At 60.3% G+C, this 25,138-nt stretch overlaps 2 protein-coding genes across 4 annotated transcripts in view; one reads left to right on the top strand and one right to left on the bottom strand.

The window, feature by feature from the left end:
• TBC1D2B (TBC1 domain family member 2B) overlaps window positions 1-5,124 on the top strand; it is an 82,155-nt gene extending 77,031 nt beyond the window's left edge. For 2 of the 3 annotated variants that reach the window (XM_063652805.1, XM_063652806.1), the window contains exon 13: window positions 2,264-5,124. In XM_063652805.1, coding sequence (XP_063508875.1) covers window positions 2,264-2,459 — 196 coding nt within the window. In that variant the 3' untranslated portion in view covers window positions 2,460-5,124. The remainder of the gene's footprint in view (window positions 1-2,263) is intronic. The other variant, XM_054450841.2, reaches the window with a different exon arrangement.
• Window positions 5,125-6,310: 1,186 nt separating this feature from the next.
• On the bottom strand, window positions 6,311-23,352 carry LOC129013878 (A disintegrin and metalloproteinase with thrombospondin motifs 7-like). The gene is given in 18 exon segments (XM_063652804.1): window positions 6,311-6,432; window positions 6,652-7,135; window positions 7,137-7,227; window positions 9,912-10,074; window positions 11,208-11,354; window positions 11,435-11,608; window positions 12,048-12,148; window positions 12,151-12,220; window positions 13,191-13,234; window positions 13,237-14,644; window positions 14,972-15,185; window positions 15,733-15,843; window positions 15,991-15,999; window positions 18,161-18,309; window positions 18,591-18,835; window positions 20,127-20,247; window positions 21,235-21,404; window positions 22,791-23,352. Coding segments are annotated over 17 exon segments (3,417 nt in total). The 5' UTR covers window positions 22,927-23,352; the 3' UTR covers window positions 6,311-6,432; window positions 6,652-7,071.
• Window positions 23,353-25,138: the final 1,786 nt, after the last annotated feature.

Raw genomic sequence — 25,138 nt, 5'->3', positions numbered from 1 at the left:
ATTTTCAGGGTCTTTTGTTGGGGAGTGAGTTTGTAATAGTTTCAGGCTTACTAATAGCACCAACAACAGTGCCCTGATTTCTGCCAAATGAGGAAGGATATGGGAATCATATTTGCTGGGGAAAGTTTGAGTCCTGGGGTGAGCCTGGAGGGTTTCTGTTCATCTCGTGTTGGGTCAGGACTGCTGAGAGTGACAGGGAGTGAGCTCACCCATGCCGACAGCTAGGGCTGTGTTGGGAGCGCCGCTGCCCTCAGTTCTGTACTGGGTCCCAGGCGCTGCCAGGAGAGGAGGCGAGTGGGCGTGGCTCTGGCGAGTGCCCGCCCCTTCCCTGGCACCACAGGCCAACCTGGCCCCTCCCACGCTGCTGGGCCTTGCATGGTCCTGCAGCACCTCCTTGTGAGCGGCTTGCGGTACGGTCTCCCCTGCAGCTTGCTTTAGAAAGCAGGGTCGCCACACCAACAGGTGCTTTAAGGATTGCCAAGGCGCCACGGCAGGTTCCCCGCTGTTATCAAGACTGCAGGGGCCCATAACCCGCCTCTGGGCTGGAGCCTCAGTGTTTTAATGAGCTCCCCAGACTAGTGGTTGCAAGGAGGCCAGTCCTGCAGCACAGCGATTGGCCTTCAGAAACACAGGGAGGGAGCTGTGTGGTCAGCTGCATTCAGGAGACGGGGGTTACACAGGATTGAACCACGTTCTGCAGCAGGACTTCTAGGAGCCTTTTAAGGCGCTGAGCATCGTCTCCCAAATTTAGCTGACTATGGGGCACCTTCTCATCTCCCAGAGGAAACTTCCAGGCTTGAGGCAGAGGTGGGGTCTGGCTTCCTGGGTGCCAGCCTGGGCCGAGGGGCCTCTGTCAGCTCCTGACTGAGGAGCAAATGAAGAATTACACTTCGGGCTCATGTTGTGCCCAACAGGAGGGTTGGGCGCCGTAGGTTTGGGGTTTGTGGGGGCTGTGGGCTGACAGCTGTCGGGGAGAAAGGACTGGTGGTGGGGACCCTGTGCCCTGTTCACACGGAGCCTCCTCCCGCCTGGTGGGGCTGGCAGCCCGGTCTGCAGAGCCAGGCAGGAGGCAGAACCTGAGAAATCCACATGCGGGGACCGCTGTGCTTGGGCCTTCCCTGTTCTCTGGTGCTCCCATGTTCTAGAACACACGTTGGGGAATTCAGAATATAAATAAAGCTGGCCTTTCTGACCTTAAGCCTCTGGACGAGAGTTAAGCATGTCCAGGTAGCGGGTGTTTTGAAACATAAAAGATTGCACCCTTATGTGTGCTTTGTGTTGAAAGGAGCCCACGCAGCCAACAGCAGCAGGAACAAATGGCCTGCTCTGATGGGGACGGGCAGGAAGTCCTTCAGGGCATTTCTGTTTCATCACAGCTTTTCCTGGGGCTGGTGAGTCTGTTGGGCCTTTGGCTGACAGGGAAGCGCATGAGCCCATGTTGCTGGATGCAAAGCGTCTGGGGCCTGGCAGAATCCAGATAGGGGAAGAAGGTGGCCCCAGGAACTGGCTTATTTTGTGACCCCCCAGAGAGCAGTGTGGCTGACCCATTAGTGCTACAAGTCCATAGCCAGGCCTCAGGACAGCTTTTGGTTTTGTTTTTATTAAGCCACTGACCAGTGGTTAGGAGCAAGTGATCACAACCTTAACATTTTTATGGAAAATTGGAGCCTTGACCTGGGGATAACGTGAAACCCACGAGCTGCACGTTTCTCTGTAGACTGCATCTGGACACCTGTCACATTGCCGACTGGGTCTGACAGTCATCGCCAGGACTGCCTGGGCCTGTGTTCATTCCCAGTCAATGAGTCCTGGGACACAGACGTCCCGGACTCGTGCCTGGTGCCAGGCCTCGTGCCTGCCCAAGGATGCAGACACACCCGCCATCACCATGCAAGTGCCAGGAGCTCTTCTCAGCACTTACGTGTGGGAACTCGAGTAATCTCACACCCTAGGAGGTGGCACTACTGTCACCCCAGTGTGCAGATGAGGAATCAGAGGCCAGAAAAGGGGGTGACCTCACTCACACAGCAAGCATGTTGCAGAGCTGGAGTCTAGGCCATCATTCTGAACCTGCACCTGGCTGGGCCATTGTACCTTGTCACCTCTCTGCAGAAGCTGGGCCTCCTCCCCTACATCAGGCCCCCCGTCTGGCCAGCGCTCTTCCCCCACTGCCCCAGGCCACCTGCTGTGCCTGTGAGGGCTGTGTGTGAGCACTCTCTGGAGCGCCGCTCATTCTCTTGTCTCTCCCCCTGCGTCCTGCCAGGAAGCTGATCAGTATCTCCTTTGGGGACCTGAACCCTTTCCCGCTACGCCAGATCCGGAACCGACGCGCCTACCACTTGGAGAAGGTCCGGCTGGAGCTGACCGAGCTGGAGGCCATCCGTGAGGACTTCCTGCGTGAGCGGGACACCAGCCCTGACAAGGGTGAGCTGGTCAGTGATGAGGAGGAGGATACCTGAGTGGGCTCCGGGACGCTGCTCTTCCTGCCTTCACAACCAAAGTGTGCCCAAAGGGTGAAAGCACGCTTAAAAGCCAGAATGTAACGCGTGTGGCCTCTGGGGATCTGCTGGGCAGATGTCCCAAGCCAGGCTGCACTTCCTCATTTCCCACTGTGCGGGGGCAGGGGTGGGAGGTCTAATCTGTTTACAGCCATTTCCGTGCCATGCTTTTGGTTACACATATCTCAGTCACGCTTTCTGCCTGATGGGTGGATGCTCGGGCTTACCAGTGGCTATTTGCAAGAGCCTGTTTCCAGCCTCCATCAGCCTGTCGGTGCTCTGACCCTCTGAAACTTTGCTTTGCTGGGCATCTCCCCATGTTCTCTGGCCTTGGTTGAGGGGATGGAGGAATGTTTTCTGGGGTGCTTTGCAGGACAGTGGTGCAGCTGCAGCGTGAACGCTTTTGGACAGCTGAAAACCGTGGCCTCCTTGTGGATGGCCAGTGCTCCTGGTGTCTCCTCCACCTGACTAGGTTGTGCAGGACGCCAGCTGCCAGTGCCTGGGGAACTTTTTTGCTTGGGGCCCAGGCTTGGGTGAGCTCTCCCAGATGTGTGCCCACCCCACCACTGCCTGGAAGCATCCTTGTTCTCTGCCAGGATGCAGGGTCACTGTTGCCTCTGACATGGCAGTTTCTGGGAACTCAGATGACTGCCTTTCTGAAGGCTGGGGAGAGGCTTTGAGCAAGGAGCTTATTTTTGCTTAATCCCTCTAGACCATCCCTGATGCATAGATGTGAGAGGATGTTTTCTGGCACAGTGTTATGAAAATACAAGAGAAACGGTCTCAGTGGAATGTTTCATATCACCTGAAAAAAAATGGAAATCATCCTTTGTTGATATAAACACACTGAGACTAAAAATTGAAGCAATGCAGTTTTAAGAAGTACTTTTTTCCTATTTTTTTGCTGTCAACTTTCTAGCAATGCCACAGCGAAGTTGGCGTTTCAGCACATGCTAGACTGAGCTCCGGCTTCACGTCTTTAGTGGAGTTGGTTAATGTTTCACTGGGTAGAGGGAGCTGGCCTCTATATTTAGCCAGAAGCCTTTGCCTCTTTTCAGGCATCAAAAATGGGTTTTGTCATTGCCTTTGAGAACAGCAGTTTGAGGTCTGACTCCTTCAGTTGTCCTGTGTGCTGGGCATTGCAGTCAGCTTGAATCAAGTGTTGGAACCCCCCCACCCCTCAGCCCGTCGTGAAATGACAGCTGTCAGCCTGGGGGGTGGCTGCTGAGGAGGTGCAGCAGGAATGGGGCTGGGCCCGTGGGCCAGCACTAGCTGCCGTCAGGTTTTACTTTCCAAGCCAATGGCCCCTGGAACATGCCAGCACACACTGCCATGTCCTGGGGCTAAGAGCTGCCTTTAGGGACAGGCTCGTGTCGTCCAGTTTGCCCTGAGAGATGCACCTGACCAGAGGCCCATCATGGCTGCAACCCACGGTGGTATGTTAGTGTTTCCAGGCAGTTGTCAGCAGCTGCTGGGCAGTGTGTGTGTGACAGCAGGAGAGTTCCTGGAGGAAAGGGACCGGGGACACTTTCTCAGAGGTTCTCTTGCCTGGAATCAAGTGATGCGTGTCCAGAAGGCAAGAGAGGGTGGCTCCGCCTGGTTAAAGTTTGGGAACAGAATGGAGCCAACTCCTCCTTCCAGGACTGTGGGCCCCACTCTTTCGCGCTAACACTTCCCCTCCCTCACGTCACTGAGGAAAGAGCTGCTCTGTCCCTGAAGGTCCCTGGCCTCCATTGGCTGCCATGGCAGGGGACCCTTCTGGCAGGGGCTGCCCCATGCTGCTGTTCCTCCTCCGAACCTTCACCCCAACACCCAGCCCGTGGCCCCTGCAAGGGGGAACCTTGCCAGCTGGGAAACCCAAAAGCCTGTCCAAATGCACGCACGAGGACCGAGGGGAGCTCCCTCCCCGCACCTGCTGCAAATTGCCAACTTTTAAATGGATGGGGTTTTTTATGGGTTGAACCTGTGTTAATACTTTTGTACAGTTTCAACTACAGTTTATATTTTTATAGGCTATTTTCTCAAAGTGTTTCTAGATTCCACATATCTATTTTATGTAACAAGTTTTTATGTTATGTGTGTGACTTCCTTGTGTGTATCTGTGCCAGCCTCAGCCTCCGAGTTGCTCTTCCCTCTGGCCCTGACTCTCACTGACTCACCGATGTGATGTGCGGGCCCACTTCTTACCCCAGGTAGCCTCGGGCACTGCCTGTAGTCATGCTGACAGCTGTACAGTAGCCGCCAAGACTGCTGATGGCTGGAGACGGTTCTGGTTTCAACTACGGTATATTGATATCGGAAGTATTCTAGACGGATCCTCGGTTGGGTTTTCTAACTACGTTTGTATTGCACACATCCCCACCTGCCATCCTATAGTGTTGTCTTCCTGTGTGTTCCGGGGCTTCTGGGCAGCTGCGCCTGCTCAGGGAAGTCCTTGCAGGTGGGAGGCCATGCAGAGACCCAGTGTGTGCCACTGAGCGTCCCACCGCTGCTGGGCAACTGGAGGACTGCAGGGGGCGCCAGTGACTCTCTCCTTTCATATCACAGCAGCTCCTGTGCTGACCTTCAAGTTACGTTTTGGAACTGTAATACTAAAGGAAGAAATAAACTACTAATTTGTATAATATTCTGCATTGAAATTCAGTTATAGTCACTAGTGATGGGGCTCACCCCAAGGGCTTGGAGGGTGGGGCAGGGCTTATTGATGTTGTGGGGCGAGGAGGGGCTCTCCGACCTCCCATCCTGGCATTTCTGGGTGTCCCTGCCCTTGGCTTACTCTGGGGCGGGTGCGTCAGGATGCCTTTGCCAGCAGGGGCAGCCGTGGGAGGCCCCAAGGACCATGGCCAAGCTGCAGGTGTGGGCTGGGGGTACCGAGGTGGGAAAGCCAAAAGCTGGAGACTACCTGTGTCCGGATAACCCCCTACCCAGCCACAAAGAACAGGCATACCTCTTTCCGCCAGCTGTGCCATGCCCTGCCTGAGTCACAGGCTTGTTTGTCTGGGCTGACAGCTCAGGCCCAGCTGCCACTGGGGACACCCCCAGCCATCAGTGGAAAACACCCAAGAATGATGAAGACCAAAGGGGTTCCCATAGGGGTGTTTCGGGGTGGCTCCAGCAAGGATTCCCAGACAGGGCAGGCCAAGGCCTGGCAGGCTTTTCTCTTCTGGGGACATGGATTCAGCGAGGCTGGGGGTTCCTGAAGTCATGCAGCACAGCAGCGGCGGCAGAGCTGGGACAGGGACTGGCTCGGTGTGTGGGTCAGGAGCAAGTCGACAGGCCCTGCTCCCCACCCCTTGGAAGGGAATGCCACCAGGGGCCATTCTGACTAAGGCCTGGGAAGCCATGACTCAGAGCGTGGGTCCCCAGGGTCTCGTTGGGCCAGCCGGGCTGCTGCAGACGGACAGGAAGCACGCCTGACGCTCCTCCACCCTCAGGCAGCACAGCGGGGCTGGGACTCACGCTAGCTTGCCCAGCAACTTGCTTTCCTGCGTGAACTCTGGCAGGCTGACCTCTCTGTGCAAAGCCGCCACTGGGGCCTGCTCAGGGCCCTCTCCCTCTTCCACCTGCTCAGGGTGGCCTGGAACTTGGAGGTGGGCAGTCAGGGCCTAGGATGGGCCTGTGTCACCAGGGCATGTGCCCTTGGGCCAGTTACTTCCTCTCAGAGCCTTGGGCTCCTCCTCTGAGGATGGGGCTTGTTGGTGTGAAATGAGGTGAGCATGTTGAGTTGGGGAGCAGCAGGACACGCACCTGCAGGCAGCCGCCCTGGCCATGCTCCCTCCCTACCTTCCAAGTCCTGGGACAGACACAGTAGGGCACAGCTGGCCAGCCTGCTCCCCTCTTCTCCGTCCACTTTTTGCAGAACAGTCAACAGATACAACAGGGCCAGGGAGGTGCCCCTGGGAGCCCCAGTCCCCATCACTCCAAGGGGCAGTCCCTGCAAGTGACAAGGTGGGCTCAATCCCTATGGAACAGGTCTCGGAGGACTACAGAGTAGGGCCCCAGGGAAGGCTGGGAGCCTGAGCTGGAGGCAGGCAGCAAGTAAGGGCCAAGCTGTGCCCCTGCCCAGAAGACCTTCCTGCCCCCAGAACCCCCACCCTCTGCAGACAGCCCTCCCTGGGCAGCAGCCCCCCAGCTTCCAAGGCCCGTGCCTCACCAGACGCCATGCTCTCATGGACTCGTTTGCTGCTCTGTCCTCCGCAGATCTGCCCCAGAGTAGCAGGTGAAAAGCCGCGCCTGCCGAGGTGCTGTGGCGGTGGAGTTTTGGGCAGAGGGATCGGGGGAAGAGTTTCTCACTTTTAAGATTCCCCAAATCCAAGATGAAGTCACGCTGTGCTTTGGAATGGTAGATACTCGTTTATGTAAAATAATAAATGTTACACAAACTGTTAGAATAAAAAAATACCTTTTTCGAGGGGAAGGAGGTCCCCAGCCTGCCGCTGGGTAGTGAGAGGGGGTTAGCACCATTAGGGCACAGGGCACAGGGCACAGGGAGCAGGGCGCAGGGGGCGGGAGCTCTGCCACAGCCCATGGTGGGCACTGAGGTCTGTCGGTTGGTCTGTGCATCCTGGCATGGTCAGCGGCAGGCAACCCGCTGATGGCCTCGGGAGCGGGCGCTATGGCTGGGCGGAGCACAAGCAGCAGCACTGGGTACGGACAGTGGGCAGCTGGCAGCGGCCCAGTAGGTGCAGCGTCTCGCAGAACCCGAAGGACAGGCGGTCCCGCTCACAGCCTGGAGTGGGGGGGCAGAGGAGCATCAGAACCAGTGGTTTGGGGTACCCAGAACCTGGCTCCCCACCCCAACCACCTTAAGGAGGCTCCAGCAGCTCCCCACCAAGCAGAGAGCCCTGGTTTCTGGAGCGGCTCCTGAACCAGAGTTGCAGGTCTCCAGCTGTTGCTGTTTCTGTCCTACCTGCTCATGGCCAACCCCAGAACTCAAAAATGGGCACTGCTGGGCTGAGGTTTCTGGAGGAAAGGTCCTGAGACCCCACCCTGACCCCCTCACATGCCTGTTAAAGAGCCTGCCCAGGGCGATGCCCTGCCACCCCATCTCCATCCTTGCTCACCCCTGGTGTTCCCTGACAGATCCTGGCACAGAACTGCGGTCCCAGGGGCCTCCTGCCAGCCTGCAGCGGCCTCTGCCCCTGACTCCCGCCACCGCCCCCTGCCCCAGTGCATCTGTCCTGCCAGACCTCCGTGACCACCTCCAGCCACGGGGGCTGTACTCAGCCTCGGGTTCTGAGTCACAGGGTCCCATCTCCCAGGCCAGCCTTCCACTTCTCAGGTGGGCCACGAAGCCTAGAGAGAGTGGGCCTTACAGGCCATCAGTGGAAACCAGGGACTGAGCCCAGGCCCACTGAGGAGGGAGGCTGGCTGCAGGCTGTGCTTGTCAGGGCTGAGGCTTGGCTGGGCCCTCCTGCCCCGTGGTTATCAGAGCTATTTTGGCATGTGGCTTGTTTCCAGCCTCCTAGCCTTGCTCTTGCTCCTGCTGCTACTGCTGCTGCCTCTGCTAACAAACCCCAGGCCCTGCTTACTCCAGCAGGAGGAGCAGGAGGAGCAGGAGGAGCAGGAGGACAGCAGCCAGCCTTGGGCCTGGGACATCCCCCAGGCCCGGCAGAGGGCACGAGGCAGCAGGCAGGCTTCTCCACCCCAGCTCCAGGCAGAGCTCCAAAGTGCACATCTGCAGGCCTGCATCCTGGTCACCCGGGGTGACCTCAGACAAGCTGCTTCACCTCTTGGGCCTCGGTTCTCTCCTCTGTCAACCCCACCTCCACAGCAAACGGATGTGGCCGTGCTGTGTCACTGCAGTGAGCACACACACACACGAGTTTCCCGGCTTTCCACATGTCCTGCCAACTGTCCCACAAACCAGCAGAACATCTGGGAATTCCAGGTCTCCAAGTCCAGGACACCTTCCCAGCCCCCCCTCCACTGTTCACTGATGGCAGAAAACTCCTCACTTAGGACAGCTTCTAGTTCAGCCACCTAACCAGCCCCCATAGCCCACTCCCTGCAGCCCACTCACACCTGCCCCTGGGAGACCTTGCAAGCCCAGAGCCTCCTGGGCCATCCGTCCTTGGTTCTAGGCCCCCAGGGGCCTCAGGTCCTGTTCTCTGCCCCATCTGGTCCTTGCCCCCTGGGATCATAACCACCCCGCTCTAGCAGTGGCCAGCCCTAGCCATGAAGGCGAGAGATGTGGTGCCAGCACCCAGCTCAGGAGGCACACAGAAGTGCTCTGAGATGCTGGCTGGGTGCATGCTGAGGGCAGGCAGGACAGGGTGGGGGCACTGCCACTGGGCCTTGAGGTAATGGGGTTTGAGGCAGGAAGGCCACCCCTACGAGAGGCAGGGTAGCGAGGCACGGCAGGGGCCACTCTGAGCCCAAATGAGGGCTGCTCAGGAGCCAGCGCAGGTAGAGAAGGCTGTGTTGGACAAGGGGAGAAGGCAGACCGGGGAGATTGCAGGAGGCCCCGAATGTCAGCTTGAGTGCGCCCTGGCTGAGGACTCTGTCCTAGGGTCAGGGAGCAGACAGCCAATAGCACAGGAGACGCAGCTCTTCACGCCACAGCTTCTGGATTCCTTGGACTGACAGGGGCGGCCCCAGGCCCTCTCCCTGACCTTGCAATTGGGGATGACAATGGCTGTGGGAGAGGGGAAAAAGCTGCCTTCCCTGAGCACCACCTGGATGCCCATGCAGTGCTGCGTCCTTCATGCCCAGACCTCATTTATGCAAGGATGGGGCTTGGCAGCCCCTTTATTCAGCACATGAAGGCCCTGAGAGGGAAATGGAGCCCAAGGCCACACAGCTGGTGAGGGGAGCCCAGGTGACACTCCAGGGCCACCCTGTTTCCTGCCCTCAGCACTGCTGGGAGCAGCTGCAGCTGGAGGAAGTGTGTGTGCGTGTGTGCGTGTGTGTGTGTGTGCGCGTGTGTGTATGTGTCGGGGGCAGGGGAGGGGGGCCCTTCCTGCGGTTCCATTGCTCACTCTAGGCAGTCCTCTAGCCAGGGAATGGACAGGCCAGGAGTGGGGACAGGGATTCACCCAGGCCGTTTTCACACAGCCTCAGGGCCATCCCTGGCTTCACTGTGGGAAGACTGAGACTCAGAGGAGAAAGAGCTTACCCAGGTTCACACAGCAACTCAGGGGCCAGGGCCACTCCCTCTTCTCCCCTGATGCCAGACAGCTGCCTGCGGGATGTTGTGTGGCTAGGACACCCCTTGACTGACTCCCAGCACAGCCCAGCCTCCAGCATGGCATCTTGTGGCATCAGGATTTTCAGTGGCCATGTGGCTCCTGAGCCCGGACTACAGATGGAACCAGCCGGTGCCATGGACGCAATGGTTTGACGACCCCATTTCCCCATCACCCTCCCCATCCCACCTCACTTGAGCAGAGAGCCTGGGATCGGGGGACTCACAGGGAGGCTCGACGGGCTCACAATCGTCGGTGCCACATGGCCGGGAGCTCTCAGGCCAGGCCTCGTGGCCACACTGGTAACTGTCTTCCTCGGGCAGCCCCGTCTGGGTGTTGACACACTTGACCAGGCGCCGCTGGACGCCACCGCCACAGGGGGCTGAGCACTGCGGGGAGCAGGGGAGGAATGAGTGTCTTCAGGGCCAGCCCTAGCAGTGGGGGCAGGGACACCTCCTCTGGGAAGCCGTCCCTGTGCCCTGTGCCTGACTGGCCTGCCCTTGCTCCCAGCCGCCCCCTCAGTGCCTCCTGGAGGACCTGGTCCCATTTCTAGAGCCCACTTTGTGCTGGAACCCCACTCTCACTTGTGGGATCAGCTCCTGCAGAGGGAAGGGGCATGAGAACCGTGGGACAGCCCTCGGGGCTGCAGGGCAGTGAGCCCCTCACACGGGACATGCCTGAGAGGCCTGGGCAGGGGCCCCGGGATGGAGCCCTGATGCAGCAGTGGGCAGAGACGTGGGCGAGACACCGCTGTGCCCGAAGGATAGGGCAGAGGACCTGCCGCAGCCCATGGGCAAGAGGGGAGGAGACAGTTTCACAGCCGGGGCCCAGCCCGCCAGGCTTCATTGTTACCAGCCCTAAACATGCGCTGAGTCTGTGCCAGTGTCGTGCTGTGCCCAGCCCTGTGCTTCGTTGCGTTCCTTCATTTAATCCTCCTGACCCTCTTCTCCTAAGCTGTTCCAGTTTTACAGATGAGAAAACAGTGACCCAGCAAAGCAAAGCAACCTGCCCAGAGTCACTCAGCAGCCAGTGGGACAAAAACTCAAACGCTGGCCCAGCTGACTCCAGGACCCAGCTCAGGGCCCAAATCTGAGATTTCTGAACCCCTCAGTTCCAAACAGTCCAGACAGAAGGTGTCCTGCCCATCTGAGGCCCCTCTTCTGCCCCCTTCTGCTGCTGGCCTTTGCCGGGCTCCCTGGTCCCCCCAAGCTCGTCATTCCTGCCTCAGACTTCACACCTGCTGTCCCCTCGATCCCTGTCCTTGGCATCACTGACTCCTCCCTCTGGTCTCAACCCCAGACCCCTCCTCGGAAGGCCTTCCCTGACATCACAGCACAGGCGCCCTTTCCTTTTCTGTTTCTCCCTGGCAGGTGTGAGCACCAGCATGGCAAGGCCTCATCCAGTGACAGGGCCACAGAGAGCCTGGCTCACAGCACACACTCCACAGCTCCTTCACCCAACCCAGGACTGACCAGGCGCCGCCAAGCACTTGCTCCCTGCTCCCCACCGCAGCCCGGCTCACCTGGCCCCAGGGCCCCACCACCCACTGCGTGCAGGGGTGGGTGTTGCAGAGCTGGGTGGTGTTGGGTCTCAGCGCCTCCTTGCAGAGGCCTGGCTCCGGGCAGGTCACCAGACACTGCTGCTCACCATCGCCACAGGCCTCGGAGCACTGGGTGGGCAGGGAAGGAGTCAGGGCACAGCCAGGGTCTGAGGGCATCCCCTCCCCCCAACTGAACGCCCAGGCCTCACCTCCCTCCAGGAAGATGTGTACCAGCTGAGGCAGGGCTGGGCCCCACAGGGCCGATGCGCAGGTGGCTTGGCAGGCCCGGGCTGACAATGGAAGGGCTGCAGTGGTCGGAGGTCCCATGTATCCACACACTGCATGTCCCGCACTGAGGAACCTCCACTACAGCTACGGGAGCACTGGGGACCAAGATACCCACGTGCAGGCACACGGGTGTGACCCTGTGAGGCGTGTGGCAGGAAAGGCATCAGGCCCACGCCCCAGCCCGGGGGAAATATCTGAAGAACCACAACGAGACGCCAAGGCTGGCAGGCCCCAGGCAAAAGGTGGCATGGCCAGGGGCTGCCATGGGCTGGGACAGACAGAGAAAGGGAGGAATAAAGGCAAGCTGGTGAAAGACAAGTCCAGATGGGGTCAAAGATACAGAGAGAAGGAGACAGGCCAAGCCAGACAAAGATGAGAAGACTCCCGAGAGATTCGGAATCCAGTGCGATCGGGCACACAGACGTGCAGCCTGGGGCCCACCCCTTCCCTACCACTCTCAGAACACAGGCCACGGGGAACCAGGGCTCCACCCCATCCCCTGGGAATACCTGTCCTGGCTCCATCCTCACGTACCTTATTCCAGTTGCCTGAGTGCCAGGTGGCACAGGGCCGCAGGTGGCAGGTGGCAGGTGGCAGGTGGCAGTGGCGGGCAGGCTGGGGCCGGCCAGCGGGGCGCAGTCCTCATCCCGGCCGGAGCTACAGCACACCAGCCTCCAGATCACACCCAGGCCGCAGGTGGTGGAGCACTGCGGGGCACAAACCCGTGAAAGCCAGGCAGATCCCATCCCCGCCAGGCCTCCACAGCCAGGAAACTACCCACCTAGGCTAGCGAGACCTCAGCAAGACAGAGGCCCTCTTCTGGGCCTCAGTTTCCTTATTTGCAAAATAGGCTCCTCCACCCACCTCCCAGGAAGACTGTGAGGATGAAAAGTCAAATCCCCCCAGCAACCAGCCGTCCCTGCTCACATGGGACAAAGGGCCTGTATTCCAGCGTCATTGGTACAGAGGTGGGGGGAGGGGACCCTGTGGGCACCCCTGACCAGTTATCCTGACCAGCCTCGTCACTTCCCAGCGGCACCAGGGAAAGAAGGCTGGGTCCTGGTACCAGCAGCCAAATCGCTGTATAAAGCTTCAGCCTGCCCCTTCCCACCTCCAAATTAGGGATCTGAACAGAAGCTTGCTTCTCCAGCAGTTACCATCTGGGGACCCAGGGAGGGGATACTAACCAGCTTCTTTCTTGGAGCTCAGACCCCTGCAGGTCACTGCCAGAGGAGGGTGGAGCCACTGAGGGCGGAGCCAGGTGGCAGTGGGCTGAGCCCAGCCTGGAGGAGCCAGGCAGAGCCTCAGGGAAGCTGCTGCCTGCTGGGGAGGACGAGGACGAGGACGAGGACGAGGACGAGGACGAGGACGAGGACGAGGACGAGGACTAGGCCTGGTGGCCACGCGGGGACCCTCCTCACTGCACAGTTGTCTGAGCCAGCTCCATCCTGGGGCGTGCTGTGCTGCCAGAGTGTGCCTGCCCCTGCCTTCCCTAAGGCCCCCTGTGCTGCCCAGGAATGGGCCCCGGGGTCCCCTCATCCCCTTAATCCTGGGAACCCCTGCCCCGAGGGAGGCGAGACAGATGGCGCCTGTGTCCCACTCTGCTCATTTTCAGATGAGGAAACAGTCACCAAGGTCCCACGCAAACTCCCTGCCCATCCAGCTCACACCACTTGCCTCGCTCCAGTTTCCCGCTTGCCAGCTGGCGTTCCTGATAACAACGGGTCCGTGGGGGGCCTCGCTTCAGCCAGGCTGGCAGCCAGTGCCTGAGTCTCAGGGGCTCTGTGGCTGTTGGCGGGGCTGTCCCAAGCTGGCGTGGACAGCAGCCTAGAGCTCAGGGGCACCTCAGGGCTGAGGGACTCAGGCTGGCCCTTGGGTCCTGGGTTCAGGGCAGGCTCAGGCATGTGCCCGAGGCCAGTCAGGGTTGTGGGGAGGAAAGTCCCCCACACTGCCACAGTCTGCAGGTCCCATGAACCTGGTCCTGGGGTTGGGAAGGTGGGAGTCCCCGGCTCCAGGGAACTGTCCCTGCCCTTCATCTCCGGCAGAGGGACTATGGGAGGAGGAGGAGGAGGAGGAGGAGGAGGAGGAGGAGGAGGAGGAGGAGGAGGGGGAGGGGAAGAAGCTACCCCAACAGTGGGCCACAGTTTACTGTCCACGGGACCCAGGCCACCCTCCAGAGCTGGCTCCCGGGTGACTGTCCCTCCTGTCCACAGCTCCGCCACTTCAGGACTAGGAGAGGAGTGGGTGCTGCCGACCAGGGACAAAGTGGGCAGCATGGGGCTGGGTCTCGGGCGCAGGTGGGGTGCTCTGCGGCCCTCAGGTTCCTCATCACCCTTGAAAACCTCATTGGTCCTGTCCTGCCATGGAGGGGGCAGCTGGCTCTGGCTGTCCTTGACAACTGGGAAATCATTTTGGCTCTCAGGGGTGGCAGGCGTCTGCAGGCCATCAGTGGAAACCCTAGGCCAAGGCAGGCTGGGGAGCCCAAGATCTGGGGCCCCTATGGGGGTGTCTTCCTCAGGCAGGAAATTGATCAAAGGGTTCCCAGGGTTCTGCTCTGAGGGTGGGGGTGGGGAGCGGCTGGTCTGGCTGGGCCAAGGGCTAGGGGACCAAGGTCCCGGTGCCCCCTCCTCCTTGGCTGCAGGAAGCTCTGTGGCAGGCATGGGGCTACCCGTGGAGGGCGCAGCAGGACGGCTGTGTGGTGGGGGCGTCAGATCCCCCGTCCCCGCCAGGTCTAGATCGGGCTCCTCAGAGGGCCTGTGGGACAGGTCCTCATGGAAGTTGATGAAATTGTAGTCGTAGTAGAAGTCGTCCACAAACATGGGCCCCGGCAGGTCCAGCTCTGGGGCCTCCTCCTCAATGGCGTTGCCCATGGTGCCCGGCTTGGGTGATGAGGTGGGTGAAGGGCGTGGGGCCAGGTGGCACGGGATGAAGTCAGCCTCACTGAAGAGCTCGTGGCTGGAAGAGCCGCTGCCTGAGCCTTCAGGGCCCAGTGTGCCCAGGGGCCACCGACAGGGTGGCAGACAGCAGGTGACTTTGCTGACTGGCTGCTGGGCCTCGTCACAGGGGACACCGGTGTCATTGGTGCAGAGGACATTTCGGCGCTGAGTGCCCTCCCCACACGTCACTGAGCACTGCAGGGGAAGCCAGGATGAAGGGCTTAGGCTGGGAGGCGGGCTGCCAGGGGACGCTGGGGCAAGGCTGGGTAGCCTGTCCACTGCCCGATGTCAGAGTGGCAGAGACCCCAGCCAGCCCTCTCTGGCCCTGCCCAGCTCAAGGCCATGGCTGTGGCCAGGCTTGCCAGGGGCTTCCTGATCCCTGAGGCTTTAGAGTCAGGGGCTGGACCCTGGAGTGCCCAGACTCCCTCCCACCCACGAGGGCTCCAGGAAGGCTGGCTGCCTCCCTGTAGCCGAAGACCAAGGGTGGAGCTGGAGGTGGGCCCCTTCCCATCCCACACTCACCTGAGACCAGTTCCCCACAGCCCAGGTGGCCGGACAGGGCACATGGCAGTTGCAAGGGGTTTCAGTAGGGGGCCGGGGAAGGGGTTCACTGGCAGGTGGCTCCAGGGCACTCTGCTCATCCAGCCCCACGTATCGGATGCAGAGCACGGCCCGGCGGGAGAGGCCCCCAGACCTGCAGGAGCTGGAGCACAGCTGCCACTCACCTGCCCACCACCTGGTGAGGGCACACAGGTGGCATCAGTGTGGCGTCAGGTGGCATTGGCAGGCTCACCAGCAGGGAGGGCCAGGCTGGGCTTCCAGGGTTTGGGTAGAGCTGGGACTGAGGCCAGCGGATGATTCTCCAGAGCTCCAAGCCCAGGTAAGTTTCCTGCCCTCAAAGCCTGGTGACATAGCACAGCCCCTCCACTCCTTCCACCCTCCCCACTCAGGGAAACTAAGCATGACCTGAGGGCTAGTTCCATATCCAGGGACCCAAAGAGGAGGATCACAGGTGTCCAGGCTGGGGTGAGGGGTGACCAGGGGTTGGGGCTTCAGCCTTGGGAAGAGAATGAAAGCCCGGCTCCCTCTGCTCCTCCCCGGGGCCTTCAGGGACCCAGATGTAGGGGCCTGTGGCAGACCCAGGACGCCTGGGGGTGGGGAGTTGGTGGGGGATGGGGGCGGGATCATAGGGCAGGGCGGGATCATAGGGCAGGGCAGGATCGCAGGGCAGGATCATAGGGCGGGGCGGGATCGCGGGGCGGGATCGCGGGGCAGGGCAGGGCAGGGCAGGGCAGGGCTGCTCGTTGCACTTCCTCTGTTGATCATCGGGCCGGCCCAGGGGGTCACAGTGCTCCCCGTCCACAGGCCCTGCCTACCACTCCGAGCAGTACACTCTGCCTCTGCACACCTAGGGGCCATGGGGCTCAGCCTGGAACTGGCACCCAGGTGCCCACCGCCCAAGACCCAAAGACACCTTCTCTGCCAGAACCTTCCCAGAACAGTGCCTTACTGCCCACGTCAGGATGAAGGCAGACCTCCACTGTTGCCTCCTCGCTGTCCTCCTGGTTCTCACCCACCCCCTCTCCTATGTAACCTCCCCTCCGGCTGCCCCTGAAGGGGTGGCAGAGTGTGGAGGTTTAGTGGGTTGGGTGCCCAGACCTTCTGCTTCCTGGCTGAGACTCTGGGCAGCTCATCCCTGAACCTCAGCGTCCTCCTCTGTGAAGTGGGAGCAACAATCCTGCCTCCTCCAAGCCCTGGAGGGAGGACTGCGTGTGTTCTTGCGTGTGCAGGCTTGGCCCGTGCCCGGCACATCCTAAGAGCTCGATCCGTGCCAGCTACTGCTAAGCAGGCAAACCCAGCCATGGCGTCAAGGCCGTCCCACCATCCACACCCTTCCCAATGGCTCAGAGAACATCTGGACAAGAAATGGGGCATCAAGGGGCAGCCCCTGCTCTCCACCCCCACACCAGCCTTGGCACTGCTCCTGTCCTTCACACCCTCTGCCACTGCCCACCCTGGGGCCTTTGCACAGCCACACTCCTCACCTTGGACACTCACTTCCATACTGCCTGTTGAGGCCCAGCTGCAGGACCCCCTCTGCTGGTGGCTCTGCCTTCTCTGCTCCACCCCACACTCATCCCCCTCTTTCCTCACCAATTCTGATTTTTTTCAAGGCAGCAATAGGACCTGCTGAAAACACACCCCACTGCCGCTCCCTTGCAACTAGGGGGGGTCTGGGACACAGTCCTGGCTCGGGAGAAAAAGGCACAAGTCCCTCACTGGGAGTCAGCCCTTTGCCCTCTCCTTCCTCCTGCCCAGAACACTGCAAGAGCCCTGGAAGGGAGGACACTGTCTGTGGCAAGCAGGAGTGGAGGGGAGGCTGCTGTGGCAAGGACGGTGTGGCTGAGGGCCAGGCAGCTCCAGGTCCCACCAGCTTGGACTGTGCACCTGGGACTTCCTGCCTGAGACAAAGAACCCCTGCCTGTTCCAGCCACCACAGGGCACTTGCCTCTGCAGACGCTCCCAAGTGGTCCACTTGCGAAGCAGCCAATTTGCTGAAAGAATTCCCCAAATGTCTAGTGCTGCAAATGTATTTGTTGGTTTTCAAGTTTGTCCATTTAAAGACACCCGTATTAGGCCAGGCGCAGCAACTCACGCCTGTAATCCCAGCACTATGGGAGGCCAAGGCGGGTGAATCACCTGAGAACAGGAGTTCGAGACCAGCCTGGCCAACATGGTGAAACCCCGTCTCTACTAATAATAAAAAATTAGCCAGGCATGGTGGTGCGTGCCTGTAAATCCCAGCTACTTGGGAGGCTGAGGAAGGAGAATCGCTGGAGCCTGGGAGGCGGAGGCTGCAGTGAGCTGAGATCGCGCCATTGCACTCCAGCCTGGGTGACAGAGCAAGACTCCATCTCAAAATAAAATAAAATAAATAAATAAAGACAGCTGTATTAGATAAAATGTGTTTCCTAGCTTTGGAAGTTATCTGCCCAGTTCTCCATTTTCATTTTGTCATCATAATAGCATTTGAAGGAATGCTCAAGTGTCTGTATCTCAGATTCCCGATTCTGAGACCCTGAGGACACTGAGTGTCAATGATGGGAAGACTGAGGGGAAAAGGGGAGGACTAAGAGGCAAAGGGGGAAACTGAGGTGTGGGGAGACCGAGGAGCAACGGGGGAGACCGAGTTGGGGGAGGAAGACCGAGGGGCATGGGGGGTACTGGGCGTCGGGGGGGAGACTGAGAGGCATGGGGGGAGACGGACGGGCAGAGGGGAGACTGAGGAGCAGTGGGGAGGAGACAGAGGAGACTGAGGAGCATGGGGGGAGACAGGGAAATATGGGGAGGAAGAGTCAGAGTTAATGAAATTGCCCTACTTTTTATAAATAGTTCAGGGAAATAAGTCAGTGTGGTGAGGGGCCACTGGACTGGTCTATTGAGGGGGAGCTGTGTTCCCTGGAGGGAGAACGCCAAGAGCTGGAGCACACTGAGCACGCGCCACGAGCCAGCACCCACCTGCCTCATCCATTTACCCTCCCAGAGGGCCTGGGACACGGGGCAGTCGCTAGCCTCATCTCACAGATGGGGAACTGAGGCTCAGAGAAGCGAACTTCCAAACCTGTGGTGGCCCAGCAGTGAGCTGGGAGCTGAAGCCAGTGTCCCTGTCCAGAGACGAAGCCCCTGCTGGCGGGGCTGTGCCTGCCCCACTTCTCACCTCTGCCACAGGTGACTGTGCACTTGGTCCAGGGCCCATAGTGCCAGGAGAACTCGGGCGGTGGGACCTCGCCGTGGCCACCTGCCTCCCGGTGGATGGTGTACTCATAGTGTACCCTGGGGTTGCTCTCCTGGAACAGCAGCTGGGTGGGCAGGCGGGGGCCCATGAGCACGAGGTGTCTTCTCCATCCACCCAGTCCTAAAGGAGCTAACCCCAGCCACCTCTGTGAACTGCAGCTACACGACTGGGCCATTTTAAAGATGGGGAAACTGAGGCAGAGGCCGCAGCAGGAGGGCCTGGCTCAGAGCCAGGCTCTGTGACTGACCCAGGGCTCACTCCTCCAGGATGAGACCTGCCATGGAGGGTGCTGGGCCTGGGGACTCCGCCTCTGCTCCCCCCGCCTGGGCCTCGGGAGGCAGGCACCTGGATCCAGACAGGCTCCTTGGTGGGACCCGGGGACGTGAGGTTCTCCCAGTTGCCCCTGCGTGCGTATGTGAAGGTGGTCCCTGCCACCTGGTAGTCCCCGTTCCACTGGATGGTCCAGCCACCATTGAGGAAGTACTTCTCCGGGTCCTCGCTCCGCAGTGCCAGGAAGTTGGCAGCCTCGGCCACCTCCTGGATGCGGATCTCGCGTGCGCCGGCTGGGATCAGTCCCACGTCCACATACCCTGTCAGCCACGGGTTGTGCATAGGTTGTGCCCAGGGTGAGAAGGTTGCTTATCCCAACCCGCTCCCCTCACGTCTCTCCCCACTTGCCTCCGCCTGCTGATGCCAAAGATTTCGCCATTCGCTTTAAAGTCTGAGCTCCCTAAATTGCTCGGATCTGTCGTGGGTCACCAAAACCTTGCAGCAGAAGTGCCACAAATCCTGACCCCGTGGCCATGCCCCGTCACTCCTCTCTTGGGGACCTAAACTGGTCTCATCATAAGGATGGATCCATCCCCTACTCTAAGGGCCAGCTGGCATCTTCTTTCTAAAAAAAACCAAAGTGCCCAGGCCTTTCTCCTGGGACACCCTCCTCATCCCCATGTGGCCTTTTATTCATTCACTTCCGTCACACCCATCACGTGCCGGGCACTACTCTCAGCACTTCACATGTGTAAGCTCATGGGTAACGGCCCTATAGCATAGGTACTATTGTTATCCCCATTCTACAGATGAGCAAAGTGAGGCAGACAGGGATAGTAACGTACATGAGCGTCCTGCTGCGATATGAACAGCCTCCAGGGCCAGTGCTTTATCCACCACACTGCACTGCATCTCTGGGATGAAATCTAAGCTTCTCAGCCTGGCACTCAAGGCCCCATAGCTGGCCCTGCCTTCCCTTCTTGCCTCCAGGGCTCTGGCATAAGCTCTTGCCTCCAGGCTCTGGCACAAGCTCTTTCCTCCATTTGGAATGCCCTTTCCATCTCTTCTGAGTTTTATGATTCGGCTCAACTTCCGCCTCCTACAGGAAACCTTCCCTGACTTCCCCAGGCCAGGACCTTCTTCCTCAGTGCTCCCACAGCCCTCTGGGCCTCCCTCCACTGCACTGGTCACACCGGAAGGTTCTGTCCCCCTGCAGGACTGAGCGCTTCACCTGCATGGCCCCATCACCTAGCACACAGTCAGTACTTGAGCAACGTGTGCAAAACAGACCAGAGGTGAGGGCACGGAGCTGGGGTCTCAGAAGCTTCAGGAGAAGACTACCATTCTTTGAAAGGCCCAGGGGCCACACACAAGCTGGGCTGGCCCTATCTGGGGTGTCTGGGACAGGAGGACTCCCCATGGGGGCAGGTCTCTGCACATGGGCCAGGGGTCCCCTGACTCCTGCAAGAATCCACCCCAGCAAGGCTTCCCTACTTAGCCGTCTCTAAGCTGGGTGGGGACCACGAGGCCAAGGACAGGGGCCCAGGGGAGATGGGGAAGGTGACACCAGATGAAGAGCACACCCCTCCCCACAGCGGTCCCACCCCATACCCAGGCCCTCGGCCTCCTTGAAGGTCCCGCTCACGGTGTGGCAGGTGGAGCCGTTGCCGTGGCACACGTCACAGCGGTCCTCCATAGCGCCGGAGTCAATCTCGAAGTCACAGCCCACGTTCTGCAACACACAAGGAGGGGAGGCCCCTGGTGCTGGCAGCCAGCCCTCTGTGGCCCCAGCCCCAGGGGCCAGCCAGGGTTAGGAGAAGAAAGCTGGGAGTGGGGGTCGGGAGGCCTGTCTCTGGCCCTGCCCCACCTCAGCTGTGCCTCTGGCCCAGGTGAACTTCTCTACCTCCCTGAGCCTCAGTTTCCTCAGATGTGAGACGGGGAGACCTACCCCTCCCTTAAAGGCATGTCATGAGCATCACAAGAGACAAGAGAAGGGAAGAGTTCTGCAAAGCCTGCGGGCAGGCAGGGGATCTAACACGCCACGGGCTCCTGACCAGCGCGTGCAGGGAATTTCAACGTCAAAGGCACTGGGGGTTGGCACCTCCCTCCTGGTCCTCCTCGGAGCCCAGGCCTGGATACCCCAGAGGCTTAGAGGGCAAGAAGCAGGGACAAGTAGGTGGCTGGGGACATGAGCAAAGAGGAGAGGCCGTCATTGTTATTAAAAATAAGAATAGAAATTGTTACCAAACACTGAGGGCTACTCTTCGTGGCTCAGAGCCCTTCGTGTCATCTGTGCCACCTCATTTAATCCCTTCTATCAGGGAGCAAACCACTGCCCGGGGTCAGCCAGCCAGCAAGAGGTCAAGCCACTGCCTGGGCTCTGGTTTCCTGGCTGGGGAGGTGCTGGTGCAGGCATCCAAGGAGACGCAGTGGGGCGAGACCTGACTGGGAGGGTCCCCAGTGCCAGGAGTGACATACATCCATGGCAGGCTGGAGGCTCCCAAGTAGCACAGACATGCTGGAGGCTCCGGCTGGGCTGGTAGCTATCTGTAAGGCTGCAGACTGGGGAGCTAGGGATGAGCAGCAGCCCCAGGGGACAGTGGGAGCGGCCCAGGCTTGGGTTGGAGGCTGGCCCTCCTGCTTGCATCACAGGGTAACCTTGGACCCACATACCCCCAGCCCTCTGAGCCTCAATGTCTCCACTGGAGGCAGCACTCACCGTCATTGACCACGGGCACCCATGTGTGCAGCTGGCCCTTGTAGAGCATAGCGTCAAAGTGGCTGCACTGGACGTGGCGGAAGGAACGGCGGCCAGCAGGGCAGGCCTGCAGGTTGCAGAGGCGGAAGCGCTTCCGCTCACCCACACAGTATCTGCCTTTGTATTTGGGCCTGTGGGGAGAACCGGGGTGGGCCCCAGTGAGGGCCCAGTGAGTGGCTACTACATGGCCACAGCCCAGAGCAAGCAGCTTCCTCCTGCACCCACACCCCGAGATCCCTGCCGCCCAGCTTTGTGCATGCTGCTCTCCTCCCTTGGGCTGCCCACCCTCTGGCCCAGACACACCCTCCCTGTTTGTAAGGACCTGTGGGGAGGTGGCAGCAGGAAGCCTGAGCTCTGCCCCCAACCTGCTGTGTGACCGTGGGCAAGTCTTTGGCCACCCTCTGGGCCTCAGTTTCCTCATGTATAAAGTGGGGTTGGGGCTGCCTCTGCAGAGGGCTGTTGAGAAGCTGGGACAAGCTGCAGGCATGACTGGCACTGGCTAGAGGGACTACTCCGAGTCTCCAGCCCATGACACCAGCATCCTAACGAGCCCTTGAGTCCTCAGCCTTCCTCCTGGTGGCAGTACCCCCAGCCCGGGTCTAAAGGAAGCACCCAGAGCCCCAGCCAGCTGAAAGGTCTGACCTAGCACAGCTCCTGAAGTCCTCCGCATCTAGGCCAGGGTGGCTGGCCCCGACCCAGCTCAAACCTGGAGGCCAGGAGGCAGGGAGAGGCACAGGCTAGTCTTGGGTAAGCACAGGGCCCTGGGTGGGGCTGGCTGTGAACCCCATGCCTGCCCCGGGTGGCCTCCTGAAGTGAAGATCAGCCGGGTAGTGCCTCGGTCTACAGTACCACTGGCCTCTGCGTCTCACCAGATCTTCACGCCCCCTGCGCCCCCCCCCGTTTAGATGGGGAAACAGAGGCCCAGAGAGGTGAAGTCACTCACCTCAGGCCACCCCTTCAGTCCCAGCCTCCCAGCTGCCCCCAGTCTCATCTCAGACTCTCGCTGTGTCCCTGAGGCCAACAAGCCCCTCCCACTGAGTGCCCACTACAGATGAGCTGCAGGGCTGAGGGCCTGGCCTACATAAACTGCATTTGCCCCTGACTATAACTTTACTGGATGGGCACTGCTATTATATAGATGGGGACACGGAGGCCCAGAGAAGGGGTGAAGAGGGGATTCGAACCCTGAGCCATCTAAGGTCCAGGGCCCATGCTCTTCCCCACTGCCCTCTCCTGCCTTCTTCCAGCCAGCAGCTGCTTTGCCATGTGGCCTCTGATGAGTCTCTCCAGTCTCTGGACCTCAGTGTCCCCTCTCTGCAAAGGGGTCAGCAGTGGGGACCCTGTCAGCCCCCAGAACACTCCTTGAAAGTGACTCAAGGTGGCCTGGACACTCGGACTGACCATTATCAGGACACTTCTAAGAGCCAGGGGCTGGGACAGAGCCAAGCTCCTGCAATCCGCTGACTGCTTGGGTCCCTCTGTCCCATTGTCCAGGGCATCCTAGGCCCCACACTCACATAGGCTGCGTGCACTGCCGCTTGGTGCTCTATACACCAATGCCACAGCTCCGCGAGCAGACAGACCAGGCGCTCCGGCTGGACCAGCCACCATCCACAGCCTCGGGCTAGAAGCCCATATGTACGCACTCCTCATTAAGACACCTCTACCGAGACAGACGGAGGTAGAGCCACCCCACCCCCAAGCCTATCAGTCATCCTCACCCTAGTGAGAACAAGGTGGGTGGGAAGGCTGCGAAAGGCACAGAGGGGAAGGATGGAAGGTGAGAGAGGCCCCCTCGCAATCATCACAATCACTTGTGACCCAGGCCACATGGAGGAGCTGAGCGGGGAGTAAAACAGCCCACGTGCTGACTCAGCTGAAGACACCCTGGGAATCATGGAATCAAGCCCTGGCCCCAGTGCCTCCACTTTGCAGACGGGGGCTTGGGCTGCAGAGAGCGTGGGGCTCTGCTAGGAGCACAAGCAAGACTGTGAGCCGGGGCTGACCCCAGGGCCCGGTCACAGCAGGAGGTCTAGCCTCTCACACACTCACCGCCGGGACTGGGGACACCCCTGACCGGGTGCCGTCCATGGCTGCATCCAGCTTGGAGTGACAGGTGGTCCCCACAGAGCACCAGAGTGTGTGGCAGACATTCTGCGAGAAGGAGGGCATGGGCCATACCCTCACACCCTACCCAGTGCTGCCACCCACCCTGCCCCCCTCCGTGTCCCCAAGGGTCCCCTGGGCAGCCCTCCACATGGCAGGGGCCCACAGACCCCCAAAGGTCCCTTCTTGTGTGTCTGTTCCCACCTTCCTCCCCGGACCATGTGGTGGTATGGGGTGCCCGGGACTGCGCTGCTCAGAGCGGTCCCCAGCTGTCCACACCTCTCCCGGCCCAGCCCCTCCTCTGGAAACACTCCCGTTAGAAGATCACTTCAGGCGATCTTCGCCAGGATAAATAGACCCTCCCCACAGGGGTTCCTTTTCCCTCTTATGAGCCAGCTCCAGAGAGGCGAAGGGACTTGTCCGAAGGGTCACAGTTGGTTCACGGATGACCCAGCTCCAGAGAGGCGAAGGGACTTGTCCGAAGGGTCACAGTTGGTTCACGGATGACCCAGAATTCAGAGCTGGGTCTGTGGCCGCCCATCCCTGGCCTCTCCCACAGGCCACTTGACGTCTCACAGTGTCACTCAGGGGCGCAGCCCAGGCCAGGCGAGGTTGCTCCCAGGCTGGCATCCACGGGCTGGTGAGAGCTGTCCCCTGAGCCCTCCCGCCAGGTCCCCACACCCCCACACCCACACCGGCCCCACTCACATCTGTGTCCTCGCAGAAGGCAGAGTAAGCCCCGTACTGAAGGCGGCACTGGTGGCTCACATCATAGAGGACACCAGGCGGCACCGAGGGGAAGCCGATGATGTCCTTGGCAGGAGGGTCATCCAGGCACAGGCCCCACCCACGGCTAGAGATGGGACGGGAGGATGGAGGGGGGTGCAGCCTATGAGACCCATTGGAGAAGCCTTGGTGGGGCCGGGAGAGGAGGAGAGGTGGGAGGGGGCACAGAGCCCTACAACTGTAGGAAACTCCAGCCTCCCCGCTCGGCTCAGCCGATCCTCCACCCGCAGCCAGCAGCACAGGCCCTCCCGGCCTCTCTCATCTCACCTCCTGGGCACTCCAGCTGGCTAAACAACCCCAACCCCAATCCCAGGCCTCTGCACATGCTGCCAGGGCCCTTCCCTCAGAAGGCCTCCTGGAATGCCAAGCTGTCATGTGGCCCTGCTCTCCGACCCTGCAGCCTCTGTGTCTGAGCCCAGACCCTGGAGCCAGGCCCGACAAGGATCCGGAGAACATCACATCACAGTTGACACAACAGAGCCTCCAACGGCCCCACCCAGGCAGAGACCTCGGGTCATCTGTGGAAGGGCAAGGTCTGGAAAGCAGCCCCTCCCCTGGGGGAGAGCCCAGGGCAGCCGTGCCTGTCCTGTTTCCCCCACCTCCCCCCGACAGGGCTGGCCTCCGGCCTCTGTCATACCCTATCTACTCCTGCCTTCCTCCAGCCGGCATTCCCTGGCAGCGGTGGCGGGGAAACTGGCAGACAAAAGCAGGCGCCATCTGTATCCACCACATACTCCTGCTGCTGCGGTGTGGCGAAGACAAGGCTGCCCAGACCCAACACCACGAGGCAGAGAGCACGGAGGCGGGGACCCTGGGGAGGGCGGCCCAGGCCCAGCTGGCACATGCTTCTGCCCCAGCCTCACTCTGTACAGCCCTCGGGCATGCTGTTGCTTCTGGGACCAGTGACCAGCCTGCTGCCCCTGCTGGACCTTAGGCGGGCACCACTACAGCTTAGCAGTAGGAGTGCCCTGGC

Source organism: Pongo pygmaeus, chromosome 16 (assembly GCF_028885625.2).
Source record: "Pongo pygmaeus isolate AG05252 chromosome 16, NHGRI_mPonPyg2-v2.0_pri, whole genome shotgun sequence".
NCBI lineage: Eukaryota > Metazoa > Chordata > Mammalia > Primates > Hominidae > Pongo > Pongo pygmaeus.
The sequence above is the reverse complement of the archived record's forward strand: the minus strand, read 5'-3'. Positions and strand labels throughout refer to the sequence as shown.